The 26,717-nt window shown below is 35.1% G+C and overlaps 2 protein-coding genes and 1 long non-coding RNA gene across 5 annotated transcripts; 2 read left to right on the top strand and 1 right to left on the bottom strand.

Moving 5' to 3' along the window:
- LOC107630662 (mRNA-decapping enzyme-like protein) lies at window positions 12,740–15,628 on the top strand. 3 transcript variants are annotated; one of them, XR_002359516.1, is made up of 11 exons: window positions 12,742–12,980; window positions 13,111–13,241; window positions 13,356–13,390; window positions 13,607–13,715; window positions 13,797–13,859; window positions 13,952–14,014; window positions 14,148–14,282; window positions 14,576–14,740; window positions 14,854–14,894; window positions 14,997–15,046; window positions 15,212–15,628. XR_002359516.1 is itself a non-coding variant. In XM_016333867.2 (10 exons), the coding sequence occupies exons 7-10, from the start codon at window positions 14,576–14,578 to the stop codon at window positions 15,519–15,521; spliced, it is 432 nt and encodes a 143-aa protein (XP_016189353.1). In that variant the 5' UTR covers window positions 12,740–12,980; window positions 13,111–13,241; window positions 13,607–13,715; window positions 13,797–13,859; window positions 13,952–14,014; window positions 14,148–14,282; the 3' UTR covers window positions 15,522–15,628. The 3 variants fall into 3 exon arrangements, 1 of the variants encoding a protein (XP_016189353.1); XR_001618354.2 differs by having other exon boundaries at window positions 15,346–15,628; XM_016333867.2 differs by lacking the exon at window positions 13,356–13,390 and having other exon boundaries at window positions 12,740–12,980; window positions 15,346–15,628.
- Window positions 15,641–17,261, top strand: LOC107630663. The gene is made up of 3 exons (XR_001618355.2): window positions 15,641–15,797; window positions 16,623–16,750; window positions 16,899–17,261. It is a non-coding gene; the product is annotated as an uncharacterized LOC107630663 (long non-coding RNA).
- LOC107634529 (DNA-directed RNA polymerases II, IV and V subunit 12-like) lies at window positions 25,550–26,117 on the bottom strand. The gene is made up of 2 exons (XM_016337979.2): window positions 25,912–26,117; window positions 25,550–25,816 (listed from the first exon to the last, which is right to left on the bottom strand). Exons 1-2 carry the CDS (start codon window positions 26,042–26,044, stop codon window positions 25,728–25,730), a joined length of 222 nt encoding a protein of 73 aa, XP_016193465.1. The 5' UTR covers window positions 26,045–26,117; the 3' UTR covers window positions 25,550–25,727.

Genomic DNA, 26,717 nt, shown 5'->3' on the forward strand with positions numbered 1-26,717 from the left:
TTTGAAATCAAGTTTCAACTCTTTTCAGCCTTGGCTTTAAAGATCTCATTTCTCAAATTATCTCAGGCTCATAAGCCACTTTTACTCAAGGAAAATTCCCGTTTTAAAACAAGCCACTCTCGGCTTCCTCTTTCCAAAACTTCCAAAACCATGGAAAGTTAAAGATTCCTTTTGAAACATTCAAAATCACCCATCCAACAATGGGATTTTTGTAACAAAAGTTTCTCGGCAGAGTCCCAAGTCCTTAGGGGAGAATAGCATAGCTCATTTTGCCAAATTCATTTAAAATCATTAAAACCTTGGCTTTCCGATTTGAGTAATAAAATAAGATCTAAGCCAAACCGAGTCACGTAATCATTTATTTCCTTCAAAGCCGTTTTCTTTACTTAGGCAAAACCAGCTTCAACCCCCATGACAAATTCTAAAGCGTTTCAACTGTTCAAAATTGTTTGTCTTGCAAAAGTTCAGGATTCAAAGAGTACTTAAAACCTTTCTCAAAACATTTCAAAATGAAACTTGTCAATAGACATTTAGGTTCTTTCAAAGTCATTGAAACTCCTCTAATTGAAACCCTCGAGTCAAATTCAAAGGCATTACCCTTGTCACATTTAAAACAGCTTTAAAACATAAGTTTCATCTAAATAACTTTCTCCTGAAAGAGATACAAGCCTTCTTGAGAAGCAAGACTAAATCACAATTTCCTCTTTAATAGTTCATTTCAAAAGCATGGATCATCCTTTTCTTGATAATTCAAATAAAATAGTAGAAGTCTTTAACTCATCATTTTTCCAAACAAAATTTCAATAAAGACTCAAATTTTATAGAAATTTCGGCAGCATCTCCCCTAAAACTTGGACTTTCCCACCCGGTTCGGGTCCCAACAAAACCATTCCACAATCCTTTTCCAACAGCCCAACATCCAAAATCAGTTCAAGGCAAGCTAAATCCAACAGTCATCTCAATTCCACATTTCAAGGAAACCGTTTCAAAAATCAAATCGTTATCAGCCGAATAAACTCATTTCCAAAGCTTTAAAGAAACGGTTTAGTAACAATCATTTATCAAAAACTAGATCATTTAAAGCAAGCCAGGCTGAATTCAAGAGTGTATTTTATTTTCCACATCATCAAAATAATTGACTCAATTCAAACCAATTCTCAACGGATTAAACTCAGATTTCAAATCTTTTAAAGAATCAACTTCAAAACATTACATTTCACAAAGCCGCACAACAATTCAACCAAACCAACATCCATAATCACTCGAGTCAATCAAATAACACATAGGCAGATACAATCACCAAATACACAATATCTCACAACAGTATCCATATGTAATAATTCCAATACTTAAAACATAGTTTTTGGAAAGCGCCCCTACCTCAAAACGCAAATCCATAATCCGAACGCCTCATAAGTTCTTTTTGTCCTCAACTCGAAATCATCGGCAACCAAAACCTCGGCTCTACTTGTTACCCTCAAAATCAGAAACAGCTACAAGCGGCATAAGCAAACCGGATTCTAACTCCTAACACATTAATACCGTAAGACCTTAATATACATAACAAGACATTAACGCGGAGGTTTCGAAACGTAAAATACTCACTAAATTAACAAAATAGCCGCAACTCCATATCAACCTGGCAGCGGCTCCGTCAGCCACCTCAAGCGGCAGCGGCAATGAAAGACTCCGACAACCGCGACTGCACAACAACGTCATGACGATAAAGACCCATGAATAGAAAGGAATGGAGACCAAATGCAAGGACCCTTACTGGCAGTGGTTTTCCGGTAACGGCGGCGGGGTGTTTCTTGCGGCAGAAGTGGCTAGAAGCTTCGGCGTTGGTTCCAGTGGCCACAGAACTCTGGCAACAGTAGCAGGAGCTTCAGTTAAGCACCGCAGAGTAGTAGATCGGCAGTGGCAGAGCCGGCTTTTCCTCCATCGCGTTTTGTTCCTTTCGCACTACTCTCTCCCTCTCGTCAGCGACAGTGACGGAGGCAACCCCCAGCAGCGGAGGCAGCAAGGCTAGCTCAACTGCAGCAGAGCGCGACACGCCTCTCTCCTGGTCTCTCGCTCCCCCTCTGGCCGCGATTCACGGCGGCGATAGCAGCGTCGTTGCAATACACGGAAGCAGTGGCAGCGACAAGGCTAGCCGCAAGCTTCTCTCCCTCGTGCGCCTCTCTATTCTGGGTTCCTTCCTCCGGGACGGCAATGGCGACGCAAGGATGGCAGTGACGCATGGCTCGATGGCTGGGCACGGTGGCGGCACGAGCTCCCTTAAACCCTCCTCTGCGCGAACAGTGGCGACACAGGAAGCTTCGACGGCGATGCGACGACGAGGAGGCTTGGCGACGGTGACCCTGGCGGCATGGACTGTTGTGGCGGCGCGACGCGGTGAGCTTCCCTCCTCTCCTCAGCCTCTCTCTCTCTCTCTCTCTTTTTGCTTCTGTTTCGTTGGTTCATAGAAGGAGGGAAAAACGGCGTGTTCTTCTTGCAGCTGGGCTATTGGGGGAGGGTTTCAGTGGCGGTTGCTAGGGTTAGAGGGATTAGGGTTTCATTATTTTGAAAATTAGGGTTAGGGATAATTTTGTAATTTCAAATGAAATTGGGGAAAATATAGTAATTGAAACCCAATTTAAATCCAACACTAATTATATATAGAAAAATACTATTTGCTCATCAATTTTACAATTTATTTTCAATAAAATGCCCAAATCAAATAATTAGGAGTAATATACTGAATTTCTTCAGTTTCCAAAATAGCAGTGATAATATTTAAAATATTACTTATCTAATCCAAATCATGTAAAACCCCTCATATTTCATAACTGCCAAATTCATAATCTGAATATAGAAAATAACCCAATAATTATAAAATTGGATAAAAATCATAACTCGTCTCAAATTCAATAAATAAAACTTGCCTTAATTATCTTTAATAAAAATGATTTTCGAAATTAAGGCTATAAATAACAATATGATTTGAGACTTGATCATAATAAGACTTTTCAAAAGTTCTGGGTCTTACATCCTACCCACCTTATAAAAATTTTCGTCATCGAAAACTCATACAAAACGAAAGAAATTTCATAACAGTTCATCCTTGAACACATTTAAGGAAGTAGCAAAAATATCTCATCATATAAACATATATACGATTTTCAAATACTTTGATTGTCATATGCATAGGGATGCAAAGGTAGAAGTGTGAGTGCAAAGCAAACGCTACCAGGTAGGCTCAATGAAAAAGGTGACATGGGTCAAACATGTGATAGTAAGGTAAGGCATTGAAGGTTATAAAACAGGATGAGGTTACAACGACGTGCTCAACATCCGTACACTAATCTCATCTCAACCTCAAAGCTTCAACCTTCCAACTCCATCAAGCAGTTTACAATTCCCATATCCGATCATAAGCCTAACGATCGCAAGCTTGTTTGCAAGGGACAAAACACCCACAACTCATCATAACGTCACACACCTACCGCTTCACCTTCCATATACACATATCACGTCTTAAAGAACTAACGCATCGCGTTACTGCGTCTACAAGTCGCACGTGATATCAAAATAATTCTCAAGTCTACTCAGAAGGATACAAGATTCTAGCAAGGAGGAACAATATCAAGGATAATGCTCATAGATTTAAGAGAATGTATCCGATTCCCAGATAAACAAAGATGTCCAAGCAAAGAAGTTTGCTAGAAATAAATCGATTGACAACTCCAAAGATAACACTTGGATCCAAGAAATTCAATAGGACCAATAAGAAGAGAACCAGCGCCTTAGTTCAAAACAAATTCAAGTTGAGTCGAAGAAGTAGGAGGTTTACAAAAAAGGAATATCAAACCCAAGACAAAGCTCACAGAACTCTAGAGCACGATTACAAATACTTTCGAATACATTGTTCATGAAAAAGTCGAGAACTTGCGAAAAAAAACTACTTTGCAGTCTAGAAGAAAAGTTGAGCAACAAACATTCTTCAAGAGAGTAGCAAAAGCATAAATGTGGCTTTACTTCAATACAATTTCATGTTGAAGTAGATCATGTAGAGTTTTAAAAACAAGATGCACACCGGCTTGGCTAAGAGCTAAAATATTTTCATCAAATATTTTAGAAAATTAGTTAAGTGCACAATCTTAACCAAAAGTAATTCACAAAACTCAGGAGAGAAATCAAATGCTTGTTCAGAAACTCCCAAAGTCCATATTCAAACAAGCGTGTATAACATTTATAGTAAGTACGAAAGAGGAAGTTAAACTCTTTTTAGAAAAGAGACTCCGGAGTAAAAATTTGCTTACAAGTTGGTAAAGGAAATAAGTGGTGCCTTACAAATGAACCGGTTTCCACTAAACAAGGAAGTTCTTCAAAACTTCATTTAAAATAGCGCATCCCAACTTTAAATTAACTTCGTCAAAATTGAACAATGGTTTCAATCTAAATCAAGCAACAGAAAATAAATTCCGTTTAAAACTTCTTACAAGAGAATTCAAAACTTCTTTAAAAAGTTCAGAACAAGACTCCCAAAAGTGTTCTTAAAATCACCATCTCAGAAGAACATTCAAGAAGTTTAAGATGTACTAAAAAGGAGTCAAGCCTTGCAAGAAAGGATCTTAAACCAAAGTAGTCCAAACAAGATTCACTAGGCATGAGTCATCAAACAAGCTTTCAATTGATCCAAAAGAATACAAAAGTCATAGGAAAAGACAACTCAATCATTAGTAATTTCTCAAAGATAAATCTTTAACTAAAAACTCTTGTAGAGAGAATGAGAGAATAAACAATGCATTAATTTGAAACGAATCAAACTGACTCACATACGGATGAGATTCACAAGAGAGGACAAACCAAGATCAATGGTAATTTCACAAGATGTAAAAGATTAGTTAAAAGCAGAATCATGTATGACATTCATAGAGGTGAAAAGCTTAAGAAGGAGCGAGTCTGATCATAAGAAGAAAGCTATGAGTCCAACATTTTCAAAAGAACAACAATAGCATAAACCATGTAGTATGCTAAATCAAACTCAAATCAAAATGAATTAAGTAAAGTTTATCAAATGAAACTCAACCGGGATAAAAGTGAAAAATTCCATTTCTTTCCAGAATTTTGAAAAATACCCCAAATACATAATCAAACGAAGATGTGCATTAGAACTATAGTAAAATTACTAGAAAGTCAAATTGTATTTAAAGTAAATGCAGTTCCGCAAACCAGTAAAAGTACATGTGAGGTATTAGAAATAAATAATTATTAAACTGTATAAGAAATATTCAAAGTTCCACGTATAGATAAGTGTATATCTAGTCAACAGCAATTTTTATAAAAATCTCAAAATTAGCTGTAATTACTGTCAAATAAGAGGAAAACTGAATCAACAAGTTCTCTAAGAATGAACTCGGAACCCGGAGTTAAAAGTCACGGCACATTAAGACAAGTTCAAGGCTACATCAAGGAACACGTGAATCAAGAAGAACTCAAACAGAGGAAGATAGATGCAACAAGGATTCCAAACAAGTATATGCAATTAAGATCAAACAAGAATGCATATGAATAGAGGAATAAAGTTGAAAAATCAAACTATTTTTCAAAAGGATTAACAACCAAGAACTTCAAGTTAGGATACGAAAGAACAGGTCGACTCGAACAGAATTCAAGACACACAACTGAATAGCCTCGAGAAAAAGTTTCTAGCGTTCCCCAAAACCCGCGATTCGCTTTACTCAAAACTCGTATACCATCTATGATAACCCATTAGTGCTCTCATATACATAATTCACTAGTATTAAGCCGGCCAAACTTAATATCAGGAATTATGCAATGCAAGACTAACAGCGTTAATCAATAGACCGTCATGTGCATAAAGCTCTAAGTCTCGTCATTCGACAAGACCTAATACATGACAAACGCTCAGAGTATGCAATTGAAGCATAGTCGGTCCATTCCTCAGGCTCTACAGGAAGGACTGCTCTGATACCATAATGTAACACCCTAACTACCAAAGCTCACGCTTCCGGCTGCGCGACTCTGATAGCTCGGGCATTACGACAACACTTATATGTTTAATACTAAAATATGAGCCTGTTTAAAACTTTAAACCGTAATACCGCTCCCAAAAAGAATACTTTCGTTCGATAACGTACATTCACAGAATACCATACAACTTACAAAAGTTCATAAAGAGTACATCCATATATATACACACATATATATAAATAATATTACAAGCATTAGACAATACAATTCCTATTCCTCTTACAGAATATCTCAAGATAAAGGCGAGGGTACAAATAATAGTCTAAAGCAATACAGAACATTTCAACAACAACTAAATAAACTCTTCGTGACTTCTGCGCCCATATCCTGAAAGGGGAAAAATGTAGGGGGTGAGAACATCATCCTCGAAAGGGTTCTCAGTAGAGGGTTTTTGGGAATTACTGTAATAGGATACATGAAGATAACCCGTACCAGTGATTAATAACCGTCTTATGCCTCTTTTAAAAAACTACAGTTTACAATGGAAGTAAAGTCGGAAATCTTTTTCTGAAAGAGGAACCGTTCAATTCTCAAAAGCATCAAAAGCTTTTCAAAAAGGTTTATCTATGCTGAACCAAAATAGCCTTTCATATTTTATTCCAAACCAGAAACACAAAATTGAAATCAACCATCGATTCATCTCATTTCAACCACGGCTCTAGGCCCAAACAATCCAACCATCAACCAATTACCACAGTCCAACAGAGTCCCAGTAGCAAACACAAATAGGAAGATGCAAGTACAAACAAACAGTTATTGCGAGTAGAACAATTAGCAATTAATCACATAGGTACACCAAGTATAATATGCACACCCAAACAATGTCACATAGATGCATATGATGCATGCCTGTCCCTAGTGGCTGATGATATCATCTGTCGGTTATAGAGCAAACCCGACAAGTCCTGGTAGCTAACCATTGGACTGTCCCTCTGTCGCGCATCCCCAACTCGAGTTATACTCAATATAAACTTGATCATAATCATGATCCATATCCAACACCCTCACTGGTGTATATTCACGGGGGTGAGCTCATCCGGGCTTTTCACAGTGCCCGGCCACACTTACGACATAGGGTCACAAGAGCTTCAGTCTCAACCTGGAGCACGTGGTGGCTAGCCACTGCTTTCTCCCAGGGAAACTCTTATCTCCGATAGTGGAAGTGCAACATTCACATTTATCAATGATTCAGCATAAACATGCAATCAATCTCATCCATGGATCAACATCCATCTCAGCCATCCGGCTCACGGTTCATTCCAGAACCAGCCAATATTCATTCTCTTTAATAATTCATTTCAAAAGCATGGATCATCCTTTTCTTGATAATTCAAATAAAATAGTAGAAGTATTTAACTCATCATTTTCCAAACATAATTTCAATAAAGACTCGGATTTTATAGAAATTCCGGCAGCATCTCCCCTAAAACTTGGACTTTGCCACCCGGTTCGGGTCCCAACAAAACCATTCCACAATCCTTTTCCAACAGGCCAAAATCCAAAATTAGTTCAAGGCAAGCCAAATCTAACAGTCATCTCAATTCCATATTTCAAGGAAACCGTTTCAAAAATTAAATCGTTATCAGCCGAATAAACTCATTTCCAAAGCTTTAAAGAAACAGTTCAGTAACAATCATTTATCAAAAACCAGATCATTTAAAGCAAGCCAGGCTGAATTCAAGAGTGTATTTTATTTTCCACATCATCAAAATAATTGACTCAATTCAAACCAATTCTCAACGGATTAAACTCAGATTTCAAATCTTTTAAAGAATCAACTTCAAAACATTACATTTCACAAAGCCGCACAACAATTCAACCAAACCAACATCCATAATCACTCGAGTCAATCAAATAACACATAGGCAGATACAATCACCAAATACACAATATCTCACAACAGTATCCATATGTAATAATTCCAATACTTAAAACATAGTTTTTGGAAAGCGCCCCTACCTCAAAACGCAAATCCATAATCCGAACGCCTCATAAGTTCTTTTTGTCCTCAACTCGAAATCATCGGCAACCAAAACCTCGGCTCTACTTGTTACCCTCAAAATCAAAAACAGCTACAAGCGGCATAAGCAAACCGGATTCTAACTCCTAACACATTAATACCGCAAGACCTTAATATACATAACAAGACATTAACGCAGAGGTTTCGAAACGTAAAATACTCACTGAATTAACAAAACAGCCGCAACTCCATATCAACCTGGCAGCGGCTCCGTCAGCCACGTCAAGCGGCAGCGGCAATGAAAGACTCTGACAACCGCGACTGCACAACAACGTCATGACGATAAAAACCCATGAATAGAAAGGAATGAAGACCAAATGCAAGGACCCTTACCGGCAGTGGTTTTTCGGTGACGGCGGTGGGGTTTTTCTTGCGGCAGAAGCGGCTAGAAGCTTCGGCGTTGGTTCCAATGGCCACAGAACTCCGGCAACAGTAGCAGGAGCTTCAGTTAAGCACCGCAGAGCAGTAGATCGGCAGTGGCGGAGCCGGCTTTTCCTCCATCGCGTTCTGTTCCTTTCGCACTGCTCTCTCCCTCTCGTCAGCAACAGTGACAGAGGCAACCCCCAGCAGCGGAGGCAGCAAGGCTAGCTCAACTGCAGCAGAGCGCGACACGCCTCTCTTCTGGTCTCTCGCTCCCCCTCTGGCCGTGATTCACGGCAGCGATAGCAGCGCCGTTGCAATACACGGAAGCAGTGGCGGCGACAAGGCTAGCCGCAAGTTTCTCTCCCTCGTGCGCCTCTCTGTTCTGGGTTCCTTCCTCCGCGACGGCAATGGCGGCGCAAGGATGGCAGCGACGCATGGCTCGATGGCCGGGCACGGTGGCGGCACGAGCTCCCTTAAACCCTCCTCTGCGCGAACAGTGGCGACACAGGAAGCTTCGGCGGCGATGCGACGGCGAGGAGGCTTGGCGACGGTGACCATGGCGGCATGGACTGTTGCGGCGGCGCGACGCGGTGAGCTTCCCTCCTCTCCTCAGCCTCTCTCTCTCTCTTTTTGCTTCTGTTTCGTTGGTTCATAGAAGGAGGGAAAAACGGCGTGTTCTTCTTGCAGCTGGGCTATTGGGGGAGAGTTTCAGTGGCGGCTGCTAGGGTTAGAGGGATTAGGATTTCATTATTTTGAAAATTAGGGTTAGGGGTAATTTTGTAATTTCAAATGAAATTGGGGAAAATATAGTAATTGAAATCCAATTTAAATCTAACACTAATTATATATAGAAAAATACTATTTGCTCATCAATTTTACAATTTATTTTTAATAAAATGCCCAAATCAAATAATTAGGAGTAATATACTGAATTTCTTCAGTTTTCAAAATAGCAGTGATAATATTTAAAATATTACTTATCTAATCCAAATCATGTAAAACCCCTCATATTTCATAACTGCCAAATTCATAATCTGAATATAGAAAATAACCTAATAATTATAAAATTGGATAAAAATCATAACTCGTCTCAAATTCAATAAATAAAACTTGCCTTAATTATCTTTAATAAAAATAATTTCTGAAATTAAGACTATAAATAACAATATGATTTGAGACTTGATCATAATAAGACTATTCAAAATTTAGCGTCATGATTAATAATCTTTTGGCTAATTATTATAAAGATGTCCACATTTGGTTAATTTATCATATTCATAAGGCTAAGCGCGACATATAGATGATTTTTTCTTGTGTCTATGTTATGCTTATTTCTTGCTCTTTATTAAGTGCGTTTGACATTAACTTTTCTTTGCTCGGATCAATTTCATGATAAATAAGTATATGTATAACACTGATTCAAAGTAGTAAAGATAAAGGTTCATGCACATTATTGACCTTGTTGACAATATTACACAAAAGAACATGATACCATTTTGAAAACAACACTTAAATTTATATAGACATGAAAGTATGAAACCGATGAGCAAGCCAACACGGAGTCTAGTTTTGTCTGATTTCTTCTGCGAGCCTCATACTGAACAACTGTAATCACAACAAATGAATAGGTAAACATATAAGTGAATGAGATAAATGAAAACAGCAACCTTCAGCAAGTGATAAAAAAAGGGGTGCTTACTGCGATGGGTGCGCTTCTTATAAAGGATGCAGTAACCACACTCACGGCACTGGATGATGTCACCGGGTTTCAGTGTGTTCTCCATCCCACAATCACCACAAATGTAGCTCACGGATCCATCCTATAACACCCTTACTACCAGAATATCACGCTTCCGCCTGCGCCACTCTGATAACTCGGGTATTACGTCAACTTCTAAACTTAATAACAAAAAATGTGCCTTTGACTCGAAACCGTGTCGCTATTTTATTTGAAAAACCGAAAAAATACTTTTACAAAAAAAAAACAAACAAGTATATACGTAAACAAAACTTCTTACTCAAGTAACTTATACACATTATATACATACAAATCATACAACTCTTATCCCTCTTACAAAAATTATAATATTAATAGCGAGAAAAGAATAATAATAACTAAACTAATACATCCATATCGCATAAGTTGAATTCAAAAATCTTCATAAGCGTCTTCCTCTACTTCCTGAAAAGAGAAGTCTATACGGGGGGTGAGAACATCATCCTCAAAAGGATTCTCAGTAGAGGGTTTTGAGAATTATCGTAAGAAGATATTATAATTAAAAACTATTTTTTAAACATAGCGATTTATCAATTTGTTATTCAAATCTAAAATTCGTATTCCTCTTACAAAAATTCCATGTAAAATAACATTTTAACTAGAACTTATCTCTAATTCAGTCAAGCATGGCCTCCAGCCCAAATCAAACCAATCCACCGTCACCGTTATCATCAATCCACCATCAAATAATCAAAATAGAAAATCAACCACAAGCACAAGCAGATACAAGGCAAACACATTTAAAGAACAAGTACAGCAAGTATCACAGTTACCAATTAAAAATAATTTATCAGATAAGCAAACCAAAACAAACAAGCACACACAATCAAATGCAAATGTAAAAACAACATGATACATGTATAATCCCTAACGCAGGTAATGAGCTCATTTGTCGGTTTCGACCTGCACCCGGCGTAATCCGACTTGCAAGTCAGATAAGGCATTCCAGTGGCATAACCTCTACAAGGTTCCAAACCTTTGCAAGCGATGATTCTCTAGTTGAAGCATGTGGTCCTTTCTCCTAGAAGCCATTCCATACACATGGGCATCCTTACACAATCATTCACACATAAAACCCATGGCTTAACATTTTCACATCAGCACCTTAATTATTTACTTTCCGACAGCCTCTCATGACCTTTTAATCATTTCATAAATCATACGTGTTGTGTTCTCTTTTCTCCTCCTTTCTTCTTCTTAACAAACCGAACTCAAATTATTTTTCATATAAAACTAACACCACTTCCTATAACCTATTCCAAACCTCTGAAACCACTTTACTTACAACAAGTTCTTCTTTCATACAAAAACCAGTTCTTACTTAACTAGAATTTTCCCAAACCAACTTTAAAACCATTTCAGATTTAAACCTCTTTCAAAAGACTAAAAAGAATCATTTATTAAGTAAATCTCACGGCAGAGTCTCGAAACTTTAGGGAGGACGACAATCAAACTCGTTCTTTAAAATTAATAAACTCCTTGAATCATAATTCCTTAAAAAGTAGTTTTTTAATCAAACTCAAAACATAAAGTCTCTTTTTTTATGAGTAAAAACTCAATACATAATATTTTCTTAATAAATCACATTCAAAGCATAAAGTTTTTCTTAATAAATCAAAGCTAAACATAAATCTTTTCTTAATAAATCAAAAACCAAATAATACGATTTCTCAAGTCCAACATTTTTCTAAATATTTCAAACAAAGTCTTGAGTTTCATAATAAAATTTCGACAGCATCTCCCCTAAAACTCGGACTTTGCCACCCTTTTCGGGTCCCAACCGAATCATTCTTAATCTCTTTTCAAACATTTCCAATAACTCAGACTAATTCCAATATCAGAAATTATTTTTGATAAATCAATAAAACTCATTCCCAATATCTTAGATCGTTTCAAATGCGGATTCATTTTCAATATAAAATTAATCTCAAACCAAGAAAATCATTTTACATAGTATTTAATCAGACCGATTTTCCAACTCAATAATCAGAAACAGTCACAATTCAATCATCACTATAACAACCTTAAACCAAGTGCAAAAGTCAACTAAACATCTCCAATCAATCAATAAATCATTTAATCTAGCATTTACATTCATTCCAGGTAACTCAGTTCAATTCATAAAACTTGCGAAATCATAAAAATATTTTTTCATATTAATATCGACTTAAAACAATTTTTAGTAGTAAATTAAGTTTAAGAAATCACCCCTACCTCAACTCGTTGAAACTCAAAAGCTATTCAGCGCATCAAAGACCCCTCTTTCTCGGCCCGCAACAGCGGCAGCCATCAAACACTACATGCAGTCACAGTAACTTCGACCCGAGCAAGAACCAAGAACTGAGCAACGGTAGCTTTATTAGTTGATTCCGGCGACATCTGCATCGTTTACCGGTGACTCACTACAAAAAAACTGGTTAAAATGTTATTAATATTAAGGCAGTTTCATAAAAACGCCACAATACTCATGAATTAAGGCGGTTTATGTCACCGCCATAATGTATTTGTAAGGGAAGGACATTTTTAATGATTTTGGCAGTAATAAGTAATAACTGTTGTTAGAAGAAAACCCAACCTAAACCTAATTGCGAATCGCAGAGGAGAGCGTGAGCAACGAGCTTCTCCTCCAGTGGCTTCTTCTCCTCTATTAATGCGAGCTTCTCCTCTATTCTTGTGAGCTTCTCTGCCATTGATGCGAGCTTCTCCTCTATCGAACTTCTGCGCTCTATGTTGTGTGAGCTTCTTACCCTAGCTCGTCTTCTCCGTGTCCGTTCTCACTTTTAGGTTTGTATACAAAATTCTCATCCTCTTCTTCTTCATCTTCTTTTGATTCATGATTTGTTACTTCCTCTCGGTTATTACTATTCTTTCGATTCCTTGTTTTATGTGTGTGAGAGTTGTGTTGGTGTGGCAGAATTCAAAAACGACATCGCCGCTGCTCTGCGAGCTTCTCCTCCATCAATGATTCTTCCCCTCCATCGGTGTCATGTCCATCAATGCTTCTCCTCTGATGGTACATTTGCTTCCATTGATGCGATTTGCTAGGTATTCTATTAGTTTCTATTCTTCGAGCTTTTCTTCTCCTCATCAACCTTATTTCGTTTGATTCTAGGTTTTGATTGTTCTATGCTAACTGCTACTTATTTTATTTAATTTCAGGTTTTGATTTTCTTCCTTGTTCAATTTATTTTTAGGTAAAAAATTGGGAACAATTTTTTGAATATCAAAACTAAATCAAATTATCTTAGGCTTGTTTCTTTTTCTAATTCCAATTATCATTTCTTTGTTACTATGCGGTTTTAATGATAATGCACTTAACGATAATTCCTGTGACATTAATCTATGTTCATGCTTTGAGGAACTTAGCGGTTGTTCCTTGATGTTCTCTCCGATTCCTTGTTCCATCTCAGGATTGCACGTTAATATTTAGATAGAGTATCGAAACAAAAAGACAAGTTGAAGAAACACAGTGCACCGAGAGATTCCAGAAAGGAAGCCCAAGCAGCGCTGCTCATATTGGTCTATATTTTATTGGCTGTGCATCCACTATTCCTCTTCTCTTATGCATGTCTATTAAAATAGAATTGTGGTTTTTCACAGCTGCAATCATTCAGTACTTTATCATCGGTGGAGGTAGCAAAGCAAGAACTGCTGGAAATTCAGGTCAGATTCTAAGCCTTAGTACATAAGCAAGGATTTAACTTTTAACTTTTATGAGATACATTAATAATTTCTGGTGTTATTTTGCAAAGCAGGAAGGAAAAAGTAACCTCAAGGCTAAGGAGCCACTTCTTCAATGCATTCATGCTTACAGGGAGGTAAAATTAACTATCTATTCTTCTTAAAGTGGGAAAGAAGGGAATGAATTTGCTTTAGTTACCTTCCCATCAATTTGAATTCCTATTTTGTTTATTTAATGTCTGTTTAAAAAATTGAGTTCATGAGTTGCAGAGAGCAAGATGACTACGAGGTTGTGAGGAAGGTGGGAAGAGGGAAATACAATGAGGTCTTTGATCTGAGGGCGTTCACTCCACCGATAATGAAAAATGCATCATCAAGATCCTCAAACCCGTCAAGAAGAAAAAGGTGAATCCAATCCCTACACCAATTGCAGTTTGTATTAACTAATATGACTGCTATTTTTAATTTAAAGCAACGCTGCTGTTTTCAGTTTTAGTATACTTTTTCACTTCATTCTATCCTCATATGGCAATGAATGCTGTGCTGGGGCTTCAATGGCCAACTTTGGTCCAGTAGTTCACTTAGTTTGTTATTAAATTTCTAATTTCAAACCTGTAAGATTTTACCCTTTCCAATACTCTGGTTGTATATATAAGTTTGTACATCTTATAAGTTGTTATTTTGGTTGTGAGCTAAAGATGTCGCAGAGTCAGAGTAAGAAACTGATGCCGAATCTGGATAGGCAGAGCACCAAGGTGCTGAATCTCACCGTCCTCCAGCGCTTCAATCCCTTCATCGCCGAGATTCTTTTCACCGCCGCTCATGTCTCTTTCTACGAATTCAACATTGAAACTAATCAGTGGGTCCGTTCTCTCTCTCTCTCTCTCTCTCTTTCTCTCTCTCTCTCTCTTGACACATTTCTATAATCTCTCATCTCGTTTCTTCAATTTCTGGATGTATTCTTTTTTTTTTCCAGAGTCGTAAGGACGTCGAAGGATCTCTATTTGTTGTCAAGAGGTCATCAATGAACACTGCTTCTTCCTCTTTCCATATGCTTCAGTTCATGTGCACTTTGATCCTTGACCAATTTCCCTTATTTTTTTATTTTGCGTTTTTCAGGAATGTGCAGCCTCAGTTTCAGTTCATTGTCATGAATCGACAAAATACAGGTTCGGATTTGTGTTTCTTTTTTTTTAATTGAATCCATTTTGTGGTGTTTTTAGTTCCAAGATTAACTACTAAATGCTAATTAATGTTCAGTGCTGGATAGATTCAATCATTCAAATATATTTTGCATTATTGTTGCTGTAGATTGCATATTCTCTTTTTGGCAGTGCTTGATTTATTATTTCCTCATTGTTTGGAGAAATATAAATGTACTAGTGCTCTGCTCTCATTCATCTGTGTGCCTGATTTGTGCTATCAGTTTTCTGATTTGCAACTTTCTTTGTAATATTTGTTCTGACAGACAACCTAGTAGAAAATCTATTGGATTTTGAGTATGAACTTAAGAAGCCATACCTATTATATCGGAATGCGGCTCAAGAAGTTAATGATATATGGTTTTACAATGAAGATGAATGTGAAGAAGACAACATCTTAAATGGTTTTGTGGTTATTTTGGTAGAACTGTATCCCTGTTAGAAATTTGCAATTTAAATTAAAACATTGTTCACTATTTCTTACTTTTACCAAACTATTTTCAGCTGGCCTATATAAGTGGTTGTCATGTGACAATGGATTTAAAATTCCCATTCGAAGACATATTAGATATATGTTTTAAAATATTTAGATAACTAACTAACTAACTTGCTTGGTTTTTTTGTTCCTTGTTCTTGTTCAGTTGTTCCAAATTTCCATTTTCATTGTAGTCGCAGAAACAGAAAACCAAACAATCATCAATCTTCAACCCTTTTGCAGGTAAATTCAGTTACCCTTTATTGTTTCTGAGGTTTTTTCTCTTTTTATTTTTATTTTTTTATATTTTACATGCTTATTACACATCATGATGTTGTATCAAAGTTTGAAACTTTGTTCGTTTTTGAGCTCAATTTAATTTGATTTGGTTTGCAACACGGCACAACATTCTCTAATTGTTCCTTATTGTTTTGTTTCTTGAGAAATCGCTCACCATGGCTTCTGAGCTTCCTAATTACTGTGCAATTTCTGGGTTTTGTTGGAAAATTATTCATGTTGAGTCATAATTTGAGTAAGTTTTTTTTTCCTGCTCATAGATTTAAGAAATTTTATGCTTAATGGGATGAGGGAAGAGTTGTGTTTTAGGTTATAAAATTTATTCTTTCTTTAATTCTTTGATGAATCTTGGTTGGTTTTAATGTAGTCCTCTCGAATGGCATTGCTAAATTTCTCTATTTTTATATTTATTATATTTGCTGCTACTTTGCTTGTTTTCATTTATTAAATACTTCTGATATTGCATACAATTTTGCTAACATTCTTACTAATCAAATAACCATAAATCAAGTATTAAAAAGAATTAATTGAAAACAGATAGTGTGTCTCAGTGTTCTTATGTAAATGAGTTGTTTGGTTATTTAGATAACTAACTAACTTGCTTTAACTAATATGAATCTGTTGGTAATAATTTTTCATGTGAAACAGGGTTTAGATCTTCAACTCTTGTTAATGTATAAGCCAAGGCCTCATTATTTGTTATATAAAATGGAAAAATGCAGAAATTACTTATCTTGTATCTGATTTCTGCTGCTGTTCTCATTCACTCAGAGAGGAAAAGGGTTTAGGACTGTGGAGTGTGTCACTGCTCATTCTGGCTCTCCTGAACGATGTAATACCTCTAAAATACAGCACAATTTGAAGTCAATTTCAAGTTAATAGAGTCACCTTAAGTTGAGGTTAGTAGGCATTCACTTCACTAGTTATCTACAAAAATAATAAGAAGATTAACTATCAGTCTTAGTAAGGATATTATTTCTAAGATTATTTGTTGTCTACCTCTCACTGCGCTGAAAGCTTATTTGTTATTTGTGTTGGTGCTTGGAGTGTTGGAGCAAGAAACAAAGATGTTGGAGCAAGTTCCTGGGATGAAACTCACACAAGAGACCAAGAAATTAAGGCAGGCTTGTTTTAAAATTAATTACAAAAGGAAGAAATTTTTGGCCTCCAAATCTTATTCATCATCACTTAGCTAAGCTACTTGTCTTGTATTAGATGAAAAAGACAGCACTTATTAGATGGTTTAAATACATTATTAGATATTAACATATTTTAGGGAACTGGAAGGGGTAGATTTGACTGATTAGTGTTTATTGCAATGTTTGTATTTTGGTAAGTTTAGTAAGACAAGGTTTTGTATAGGAGTTATTACTTTTGATTTTCAATAATAAAAATTACATATTATATTAATATTTTGTTTATGAGTTATATAATATTTCATTTATGGATTATGATTTTTTGCTATTGTGAAATTTTAATCATAAAATTATTTATTTAACTCGATAAAAATGGCTGTAAAAATTATTTTTTTAAGCGATAAAAAATGTCACTGTCAGGGTAAAATAGCGGTTCAAAAATGTCATTTTAACCAATCAAAACGCTACTGTCAGGGTAAAAATGGCGGTTTAAAAATGCCGTTTTAACCAACCAAAATGCAACTGTCAAGGTAATAACGGCAGTTCAAACCGCCGTTTTAACCTATCCAAAAACTGCCATTTTAACCCTGGAAATAACGGCGGTTTGAACCGCCGTTTTAACCAACCAAAATGCCATTCTGTCAGGGTAATAATGGCGGTTCAAACCGCCATTTTAACCTATCCAAGAACCGTCATTTTAACCCTGGAAATAACGGCGGTTCGAACCGCCGTTTTAACCTATTCAAAAACTGCCGTTTTAACCCAGGGAATTGTGGCGGTTTTCAGAAAACCGCTGTAATAACCAGAATGGCGCCCAGAATTACGTCGCTTTACGAAACCGCCATTATTGGTAATAATGGCGGTTCAAACCGCCGTAAATACCAAAAAAACCGCCGTTTTTACCAGAATTTTTTGTAGTGACTGGGCACGGCGGGCAGCCCCTAGCAACAGTTCAACAGATGCAAGGGTGGCAGAGCCAACCCTCCTCCTCACATGCAACATCACTAGTGTCCACCACAGTCACCCTTTCCTCCCAACTTGTTGGGAATAAGTAGTATGACCACAATTCAATCAATCACGTGTCAAATAATTTGTTATTGTTATTATATTAAAATTTTAATATAATAACGTACTTGATTAAATTTAGAGATTTATTATTGTGATAGTGATCATAATATTTAAAGATAAATCTTTTATAATTTAATCTAAATTGTTCTTGGCCATAGGATTATTAAAAAAAGACATTAATAATCTGGAAAGATCAATATATATATAATGGTCTTCATTGGATGAAGATTAATATATCTCATTTATTAAACTATATATATAGATGGTGCATATAGAGATATGACCATTGAACTGACTCACTCTGAGAATTCCTAATGGTTATAATTACCGCATATTTGTCAATAGGATATTCTCAAGATGAACATAGTAATAGAGTTTTCTTTGACCTGCGACTGTCATAGTAATTAACAATGTATTTATTATACTTTGATTCCGAACACCTAATACCCTAGGGTACTACTTGAATGGATATTGGGTATGATTTAAATACTTGTAGAATTAATGATTAGTTAATAAGGAATCCGTCAACTCTCGGTAAAGAGTTTGAGCTCTATGATTATAATGATTGAGATGAATAAAACCTTGGCCAAGGGGATTGAATGAATGAAGAAATGAGTTTCTTAAGTCATTCACAGTTCATTATAATAATGGTAACAAGTTAGAGTTTGACAATTAAACCATACTCTAAGGGTTAACCAAGAGCTGGAAAGATGGAAGGAATTATACTTTGTTCTTCTGAGGTTCTTAGTAAAAATATATTACTTCATACTATCGGGTCATTGAGGAGTGTTGTTAGACGCCAACCTTGATTAGTAAATTTAGTATGACTAATTTGCTACCCGCTTAGTATTGAACCTATGGGGTCACACACTAACGAGTGTTCTAATCTTTGCTGTAGAATTATTTAATTATTATTTTGATTTGATCAAATAAATAATGATATTGATTCAAAATGGAATATTATTGTATTTTTTGCTAGCACCAAGAATATAATAATAGTATGATGATTGAGAATAGTAAATGAGATTTGAGAATAATTAGTTATTTTATTTGTAAACTTGAATTCTAAATTTGGATGAGATCCTAATTGATTCTGTTTCAAATTGAGTTATGATATGATTCATAAATAAGGGTTTTATTCCTTTACCTCTACGCACAAAAATGTATGTGAGCCTGATTATTGGAGAAGAATTTTATGGCGTACAAAGAGTTGCAAGAGGTTTCTCAATTTAGATAAGATATCCATTGGTCAAAGAGTTGACAGCAAAGGTTGGTCTCGGTGTGGATACGCTTAGTGCCTTCGTACCATCGAAGGAGAAAAAGATTTTTACTAGCGTACTCAGGTATTTAGATCTGATCTATATATTGTATATTATTGGAATAAATGTTAAACACAAAATAGATCTTTAAGGATTACTTTTTTCTTCCGCTGCGTGTTATGAACGCATGGTAATCCTTCAGTGGTATCAGAGCTTTGGCTTTTTTGTGTTTAAATTTTTATTCCTATTTTCTTAAAGTTTGTGAATTAATAGGATTAATTCAAATTGTTTTTAAGCATGTAATGTATTTATTTCTATTGAGATAGTTTTCTAATAAATTAATAGTTAATTTATTTTAATTATTTAATTGTGATTAAATTATCATTCTTTTAATATAAAAGTTATATTTATAATCAAATATTTTGTTTGATTTTATTTATATATTAAATTTTATTGTGATTTTGATCACAATAAAAGGAATAAGATGCAAAATATCTTTCGTTTGTTTCTTATGTATATAAGTGTATATATAAAGGTCAAATTTGATTTGATAAATTTTTTTGAGGCTAAACGTTAGTACATGAAAAATCAAATTTTGATTTGATTGATGTGTTTTGAACACTATAATTTTAGAAATTAGTTTTTCTAATGTTCTTGATTATAAAGAGCGGCCTGACAATCAAGAGTTTTATTTTCAAGATAATAATCAGTACATACATTTGATGTATTAGAGATTTAATTTTATATTTTCCCTAGATAACTTAGGAGTATAAAATGTAATCTATGAGTACTGATGAAAAATTCTCTAATAATAGAGATAAATCCTAAAAGTTAGGAGATTGCCAAACAAATAAATTTATCTCTTGTTTACAAGGAGCAACCTGACAACCAGGAGACTTGTACTCATAGATAGAATTTATTCATGCATATGATGATGTAATAAAGGGAATTAATTTTATACTTGAACCTAGATAACCTAGGGGTATAAAATATAATTCAGTTAAAAAATTGTCTGACAACCAGATAATTATTTGGGATTATAATTATATAGGATATAATTCAATCATGTTTATTTAGAATAGGTATGAGTAACAACTTGACAACCAAGGTACTCATTCACGATTCTAAATAATTTTGTCAGAAATATAGATTTCTTAATTTACTTTCATATTTTAAATTTTTAATTATGTCCACCTTTTATGTGGCATACTTGAAAGTAATATATTAAATACAATTTGAGAATTGTATTTTCAAAGGGTTATCATTGAGATGATAATATTCTCCAATAAAATTGGCTTTGAAATGGTCAAAACTTTTGATGTATTTATAATATTATTTTACAATATGGGTTGTTTTGACAACTATGAGTTCTAATTTCAAAAGCATATACCCACTATTTATTACTGAACATCTTGAGAAGATGTATGGTGTCCAAAGTAAGATAGTATGATTATCAAAGATTTTATTTAAACTAGTGGGAGTATTGGGCAGTATATTTTGAATTAAACAACTTTAGAAGTTGAAATGCCATTAGGCAAATGGCTTTTGTGAGAATTGTTCTTGCAAGCATTTTTGGAGATTTATTTTGTTGCAAACAATTTATAATTGGCTTTAATATGATTAAGGTTTGTGGCCTTTTTGGAAACTCAATATGAGTATTGAGGATGCGAATCTAAATTGCTCTTAAGGGTTGGTTTGACCAATAATAAAAATATTGAGTATTTTTATTATAAGAGTTTAAAGTAAAATCTCTAATATCTAATTGATATTCTATTGAATAGAGAATGAGATTCTCTCCATGCATAAATACTAGTACTCTATGTACTCCATCATGTTTAAGAAACATGAAATTTGATTTAGTTAAATATCACTGTTTGTTAAATATTTAGACTACGTTTTAGAAATATTACTAAATTAACAAATTTCTCACTAAATCAATTTTTTATCCATATGAGATATGGAAAAGGCATAAGTTGAAACTCAAAAATATTAGAGTTTGGAGATGTCTTATATGTGTTAAGAGATTGCACAACAATAGAATTGATATTAGGTCCGATAAATGAGATTTATTGGTTATCCTAAAGAAATAATGAGATTATTTTTATCACTCTTCTTATGATAAAGTGTTTGTGATAAGAGGTTAAACTCTTTTTTAGAAAAGGAATTCCATCTTTAAAAAAAGAGTGGGAGTACAATTACTTTTATTAGAATTGTATATCACTCAATAGAGGATATACTTTTTTCCTGAAAGTATAAAAGGTTTGATCGTCAAACTAACTTTTCGAAAAAATAGCCTATTTGTATAATGATACAATTCTATAAAGATAGATCTAATGGTTACTTAGATTTTTTTTATAATCATGTTCAATAAGGATTGTCCTTAAAATAAAATTATGCACTATTGTAGTGTGAGATTTCATGTTTTGAGAAAACGTGATATTTATTATACACTGGTTGTATTTTACCAAAGGTCAAGCAAACATGCTCAAAAGTAAAGGTATTTAAGGTCAAAAGAGTTTTGATGAATACAAATGTGCATTGAAAAATTATACACATGATTGATTGGTTCTAGTGCAAGTGGGAGATTATTGTGATAATAGTATGCCCAAGATCCAATTTATCATGATTGGCTCTCGTGCAAGTGGGAGATTGTTGGGAATAAGTAGTATGACCACAATTCAATCAATCACGTGTCAAATAATTTGTTATTGTTATTATATTAAAATGTTAATATAATAACGTCCTTGATTAAATTTAGAGATTTATTATTGTGATAGTGATCATAATATTGAGAGATAAATCTTTTATAATTTAATCTAAATTGTTCTTGGTCATAGGATTATTAAAAAAGGACATTAATAATCCGGAAAAATCAATATATATATATAATGGTCTTCATTGGATGAAGATTAATATATCTCATTATTAAACTATATATATAGATGGTGCATATAGAGATATGACTATTGAACTGACTCACTCTGAGAATTCCTAATGGTTATAATTACCGCATATTTGTCAATAGGATATTCTCAAGATGAACATAGTAATAGAGTTTCCTTTGACCTGCGACTGTCATAGTAATTAACAATGTATTTATTATACTTTGATTCCGGACACCTAATACCCTAGGGTGCTAGTTGAATGGATATCGGGTATGATTTAAATACTTGTAGAATTAATGATTAGTCAATAAGGAATCCGTCAACTCTCGGTAAAGAGTTTGAGCTCTATGATTATAATGATTAAGATGAATAAAACCTTGGCCAAGGGGATTGAATGAATGAAGAAATGAGTTTCTTAAGTCATTCACAGTTCATTATAATAATGGTAACAAGTTAGAGTTTGACAATTAAACCATACTCTAAGGGTTAACCAAGAGCTGGAAAGATGGAAGGAATTATACTTTGTTCTTCTGAGGTTCTTAGTAAAAATATATTACTTCATACTATCGGGTCGTTGAGGAGTGTTGCTAGACGCCAACCTTGATTAGTAAATTTAGCATGACTAATTTACTACCCGCTTAGTATTGAACCTATGGGGTCACACACTAACGAGTGTTCTAATCTTTGCTGTAGAATTATTTAATTATTATTTTAATTTGATCAAATAAATAATTATATTGATTCAAAATGGAATATTATTGTATTCTTTGCTAGCACCAAGAATATAATAATAGTATGATGATTGAGAATAGTAAATGAGATTTGAGAATGATTAGTTATTCTATTTGTAAACTTGAATTCTAAATTTGGATGAGATCCTAATTGATTCTGTTTCAAATTGAGTTATGATATGATTCATAAATTTGAAAGATTCAGATTTAAAATAACAAGATATGATTTAAATTTGAATTGAGATTCAAATTTAAAATCAGTAACAAATTTCATACTATATATATGTATGCCAAGAGTAAAGGAATTACAGATGAGAATAAAACACAAGGATTTTATTCCTTTACCTCTACGCACATAAACGTATGTGAGCCTGATTCTTGGAGAAAAATTTTATGGCGTGCAAAGAGTTGCAAGAGGTTTCTCAATTTAGATCAGATATCCATTGGTCAAAGAGTTGACAGCAAAGGTTGGTCTCGGTGTGGATACGCATAGTGCCTTCGTACCATCGAAGGAGAAAAAAGATTTTTACTAGCGTACTCAGGTATTTAGATCTGATCTATATATTATATATTATTGGAATAAAGTTTAAACACAAAATAGATCTTTAAGGATTACTTTTTTTTCTTCCGTTGCGTGTTATGAACACATGGTAATCCTTCACAGCCAACCCAATGTCGACGGCAGCGACAGCCTAGCCGCAGCGATGATGAAATGGCGGCGATGGAGGCACGACAGCGTGAACCAGACTCCTCTTTTACGTTCATCTTTCTCTCTTCGCGAAGCCCGCACACCACGGAACAACGGCGGCGACCTGCGGTGCTAACGGTGACGAGGCTGGTCCCGACCTTGTCTCCTTCGAGCATCTCTCCCTCCCTTCACGATTCTGTTCAATGGTGACCAAGAAGCACGACGGCAATTAGCGCGGAGCTCCTCCAGCGATGGCTGTTCATGGATAGATCGGCGACGAGCTGACGCGGTGCGGCAGTGACAACATGCAGTGGCGGTGCAGTCTCCCCCTCCTCTTCCCTCTACTCCTTTGAATCTCCCTTTCTTTTCGAATCTCCCTTTCTTTTTTGTTAGTGTATGAGAGTGAGTGAAGAATGTGAGAGTGAGGAGTGGTGGTGGGAAGAAGTAAAAGGGGGTGAAAGACGCCTGTAAGGGTTAAATTAGGGTTAGGGTTTCAACTTCGGGATTTTTTGGTAATTTAGGTAATTTTAATAAAAATTAGGGATATATAGTAATTGAAAACCATTTTTTCCTTAATCTAACACTCATTTATGAAAATTACTATTTAATTTTTAATTTTCAAATAATTAAAGATAGTCAAATTAATTTCTCTTAAAATCATAAACTAGAGTTCAAAGTCTAATTATTCAAATGAAACCATATATCTAAAATCCTCATTATTTTTCAATTACTCAAGCTTTCAAATCAATAATAAAAAAATATCCAATTAATATAAAAGTTTTTGAAAACAATATCCTGAATAAACAAAATAAATCATAATTAATTTATTATTTAATTTCTAAAAATCTGGGGTCTTACACAACCTTTCTTTTTCTAGGGTTTAGGGTTTCAAACACTCTATTTCAGGTTTTCCACTTCGGCTTCAGCTGCAACTACGTCTGCATGCCTTACCCTTTCCTAATATGCACAGTTTTATAAATAGTCTTCATTTAGGCCTTCAAATAATTATATTGGGCTCAAAATGGATCTTACTTCTATATTCTTTATAGACCTAACCTTGGCAGGAGGACCAAAAACAAATATAAGTAATACCAATATATATATATATATATATATATATATATATATATATATATATGAGTTTAATTTTAATCCATTGACAATGTAAAATATTTTATTTGGTCATACAATCATGTCGGTTATTTTGGATGACCATTCACCCGGTTGGTGTACGTGTACGCAAAACCCACACTATTTCGTACAGCAGCAGTACCAGCAAGTGCATTGGGTCATCCAAGTAATACCTGACCAAGTTAGGGTCGATCCCACGAGGATTGTGACTTGAAGTAAGCTATGGTTATCTTGCAGGTCTTAGTCAGGCGGAATCATAAAAAGTTAACTATTAGGAATTATATGCTGGGAATAGAGTTGAGAGTTGGAGTTGCTTTGTCTTTCTGAAGTAACTCTGGTACTACTGTCTTCTTTGCTTGTGAATGATCTTATTCTATAGCAGCCGTAAGTGATCAAAGCCATTGCTCGTGGTCATTGATCTCCGCTGCTACAGGTTGAACACGGCCGTGGCCATTGGCCGTGGTTACTCAATCTGACGAAGGGTGAAGCGCATAGCAGCCCATTCTCTTGGCGATCCTACTCAAAACGCCACAGACAAGGACGAATCTTCCGGATCAGAGAACACTGCTTCTTTGGATTCTAGCCTATACCACGGAGACCCTAATCTCCCCGGAGATCGACTGAACTGGTGTTTCGAGAAGTCCCCAACGAAATCGTGGATTAATCGTCTAAGAGATGTATAAACATAGCTGTTGACTCGTGCTTTTCTTTCAGGTACTCACACGAACACAAGTAGACGCGGGTGTTTGTTAGGAGACATTATTAACATTGTTGACAATATTATACAAAGAAACATGATATCATTCTAAAGACCCCGCTTAAATTTATATAGATATGAAAGTATAAAACAGATAAGCAAGCCGACACGGAGTCCAATTTTGTTTGGTTTCTTCAGCGAGTCTCATACTAGACAACTGTAATGACAACAAATGAATAAGTATATGTATAAGTGACTGCAATAAATGAAAGCAGCAACCTTCAACAAGTGCGAAAGTATGAAACAAATGAGCAAGCCAACACAGAGTCCAGTTTTGCTTGGTTCTTTCGGCGTGCCTCATACTGCACAACTGTAGTCACAACAAATGAACAGGTAAATGTATAAGTTAATGCGATAAATAAAAGCAGCAACCTTCAATAAGTGATAAAAAAAAGGGGTGCTTACTACGACGGGTGCGCTTCTTGTAAAGCATGTGATAACCGCACTCATAGCACTGGATGACGTCACCGGGTTTAAGTTTGTTCTCCATCCCACAATCACCGCAAAAGTAGCTCACTGGCTCAACCTGAGGATCCATCTTTTCTTTTTCTAAGGATTAGGGCTAGAAACACTATTTTAGGTTTTTTCACATCGGCTTAATCTAAAACTGCATATGCCTTACCCCTTCCCAATTCGCGCAGTTTTATACACAGTTTTCATTTGGGCCATCAGATAATTACAAAGGGCCCAAAATGGATCATACTTTGACATTCTTTATAAACCCAACCTTGGCAGGACCAAAAACAAATAGAAGTAATACCAATATGTATGAGTTTAATTATAATGCATTGATAGCGTAAAACGTTTTATACGGTCGTGCAATCACATCCGTTATTTTGGATGACCATTCACGCGATCAAGGTGAAAGATAATTATTTTTACTGATGTGATATTACATAATTAGATACACATGTAAAACTACTTTACACAGACAGTGCATCAAAATTAAATTATATATATACAACCAATACAGGTAATACACTAAAGTTTGGTTTGTTAAAACTTTTTGAAGAGGTACTAGTGCTTTTCAAAAGCATAAGCACCTCGTTATGCGTATGCTAAATAAAAAAGTTCATGTATTTGTACTTGTAGCTTTTAAAAGTTAAGGGTACTTAACAAAACTTTAGATGGAGCTTTTAAAGTTGGCTTGTGCTTATCAAAATTAAAATGTCTAATATAACCTCATATATTAATTAATATTCAATTTTAAT

Source organism: Arachis ipaensis, chromosome B03 (assembly GCF_000816755.2).
Source record: "Arachis ipaensis cultivar K30076 chromosome B03, Araip1.1, whole genome shotgun sequence".
In the NCBI taxonomy this organism is placed as follows: domain Eukaryota; kingdom Viridiplantae; phylum Streptophyta; class Magnoliopsida; order Fabales; family Fabaceae; genus Arachis; species Arachis ipaensis.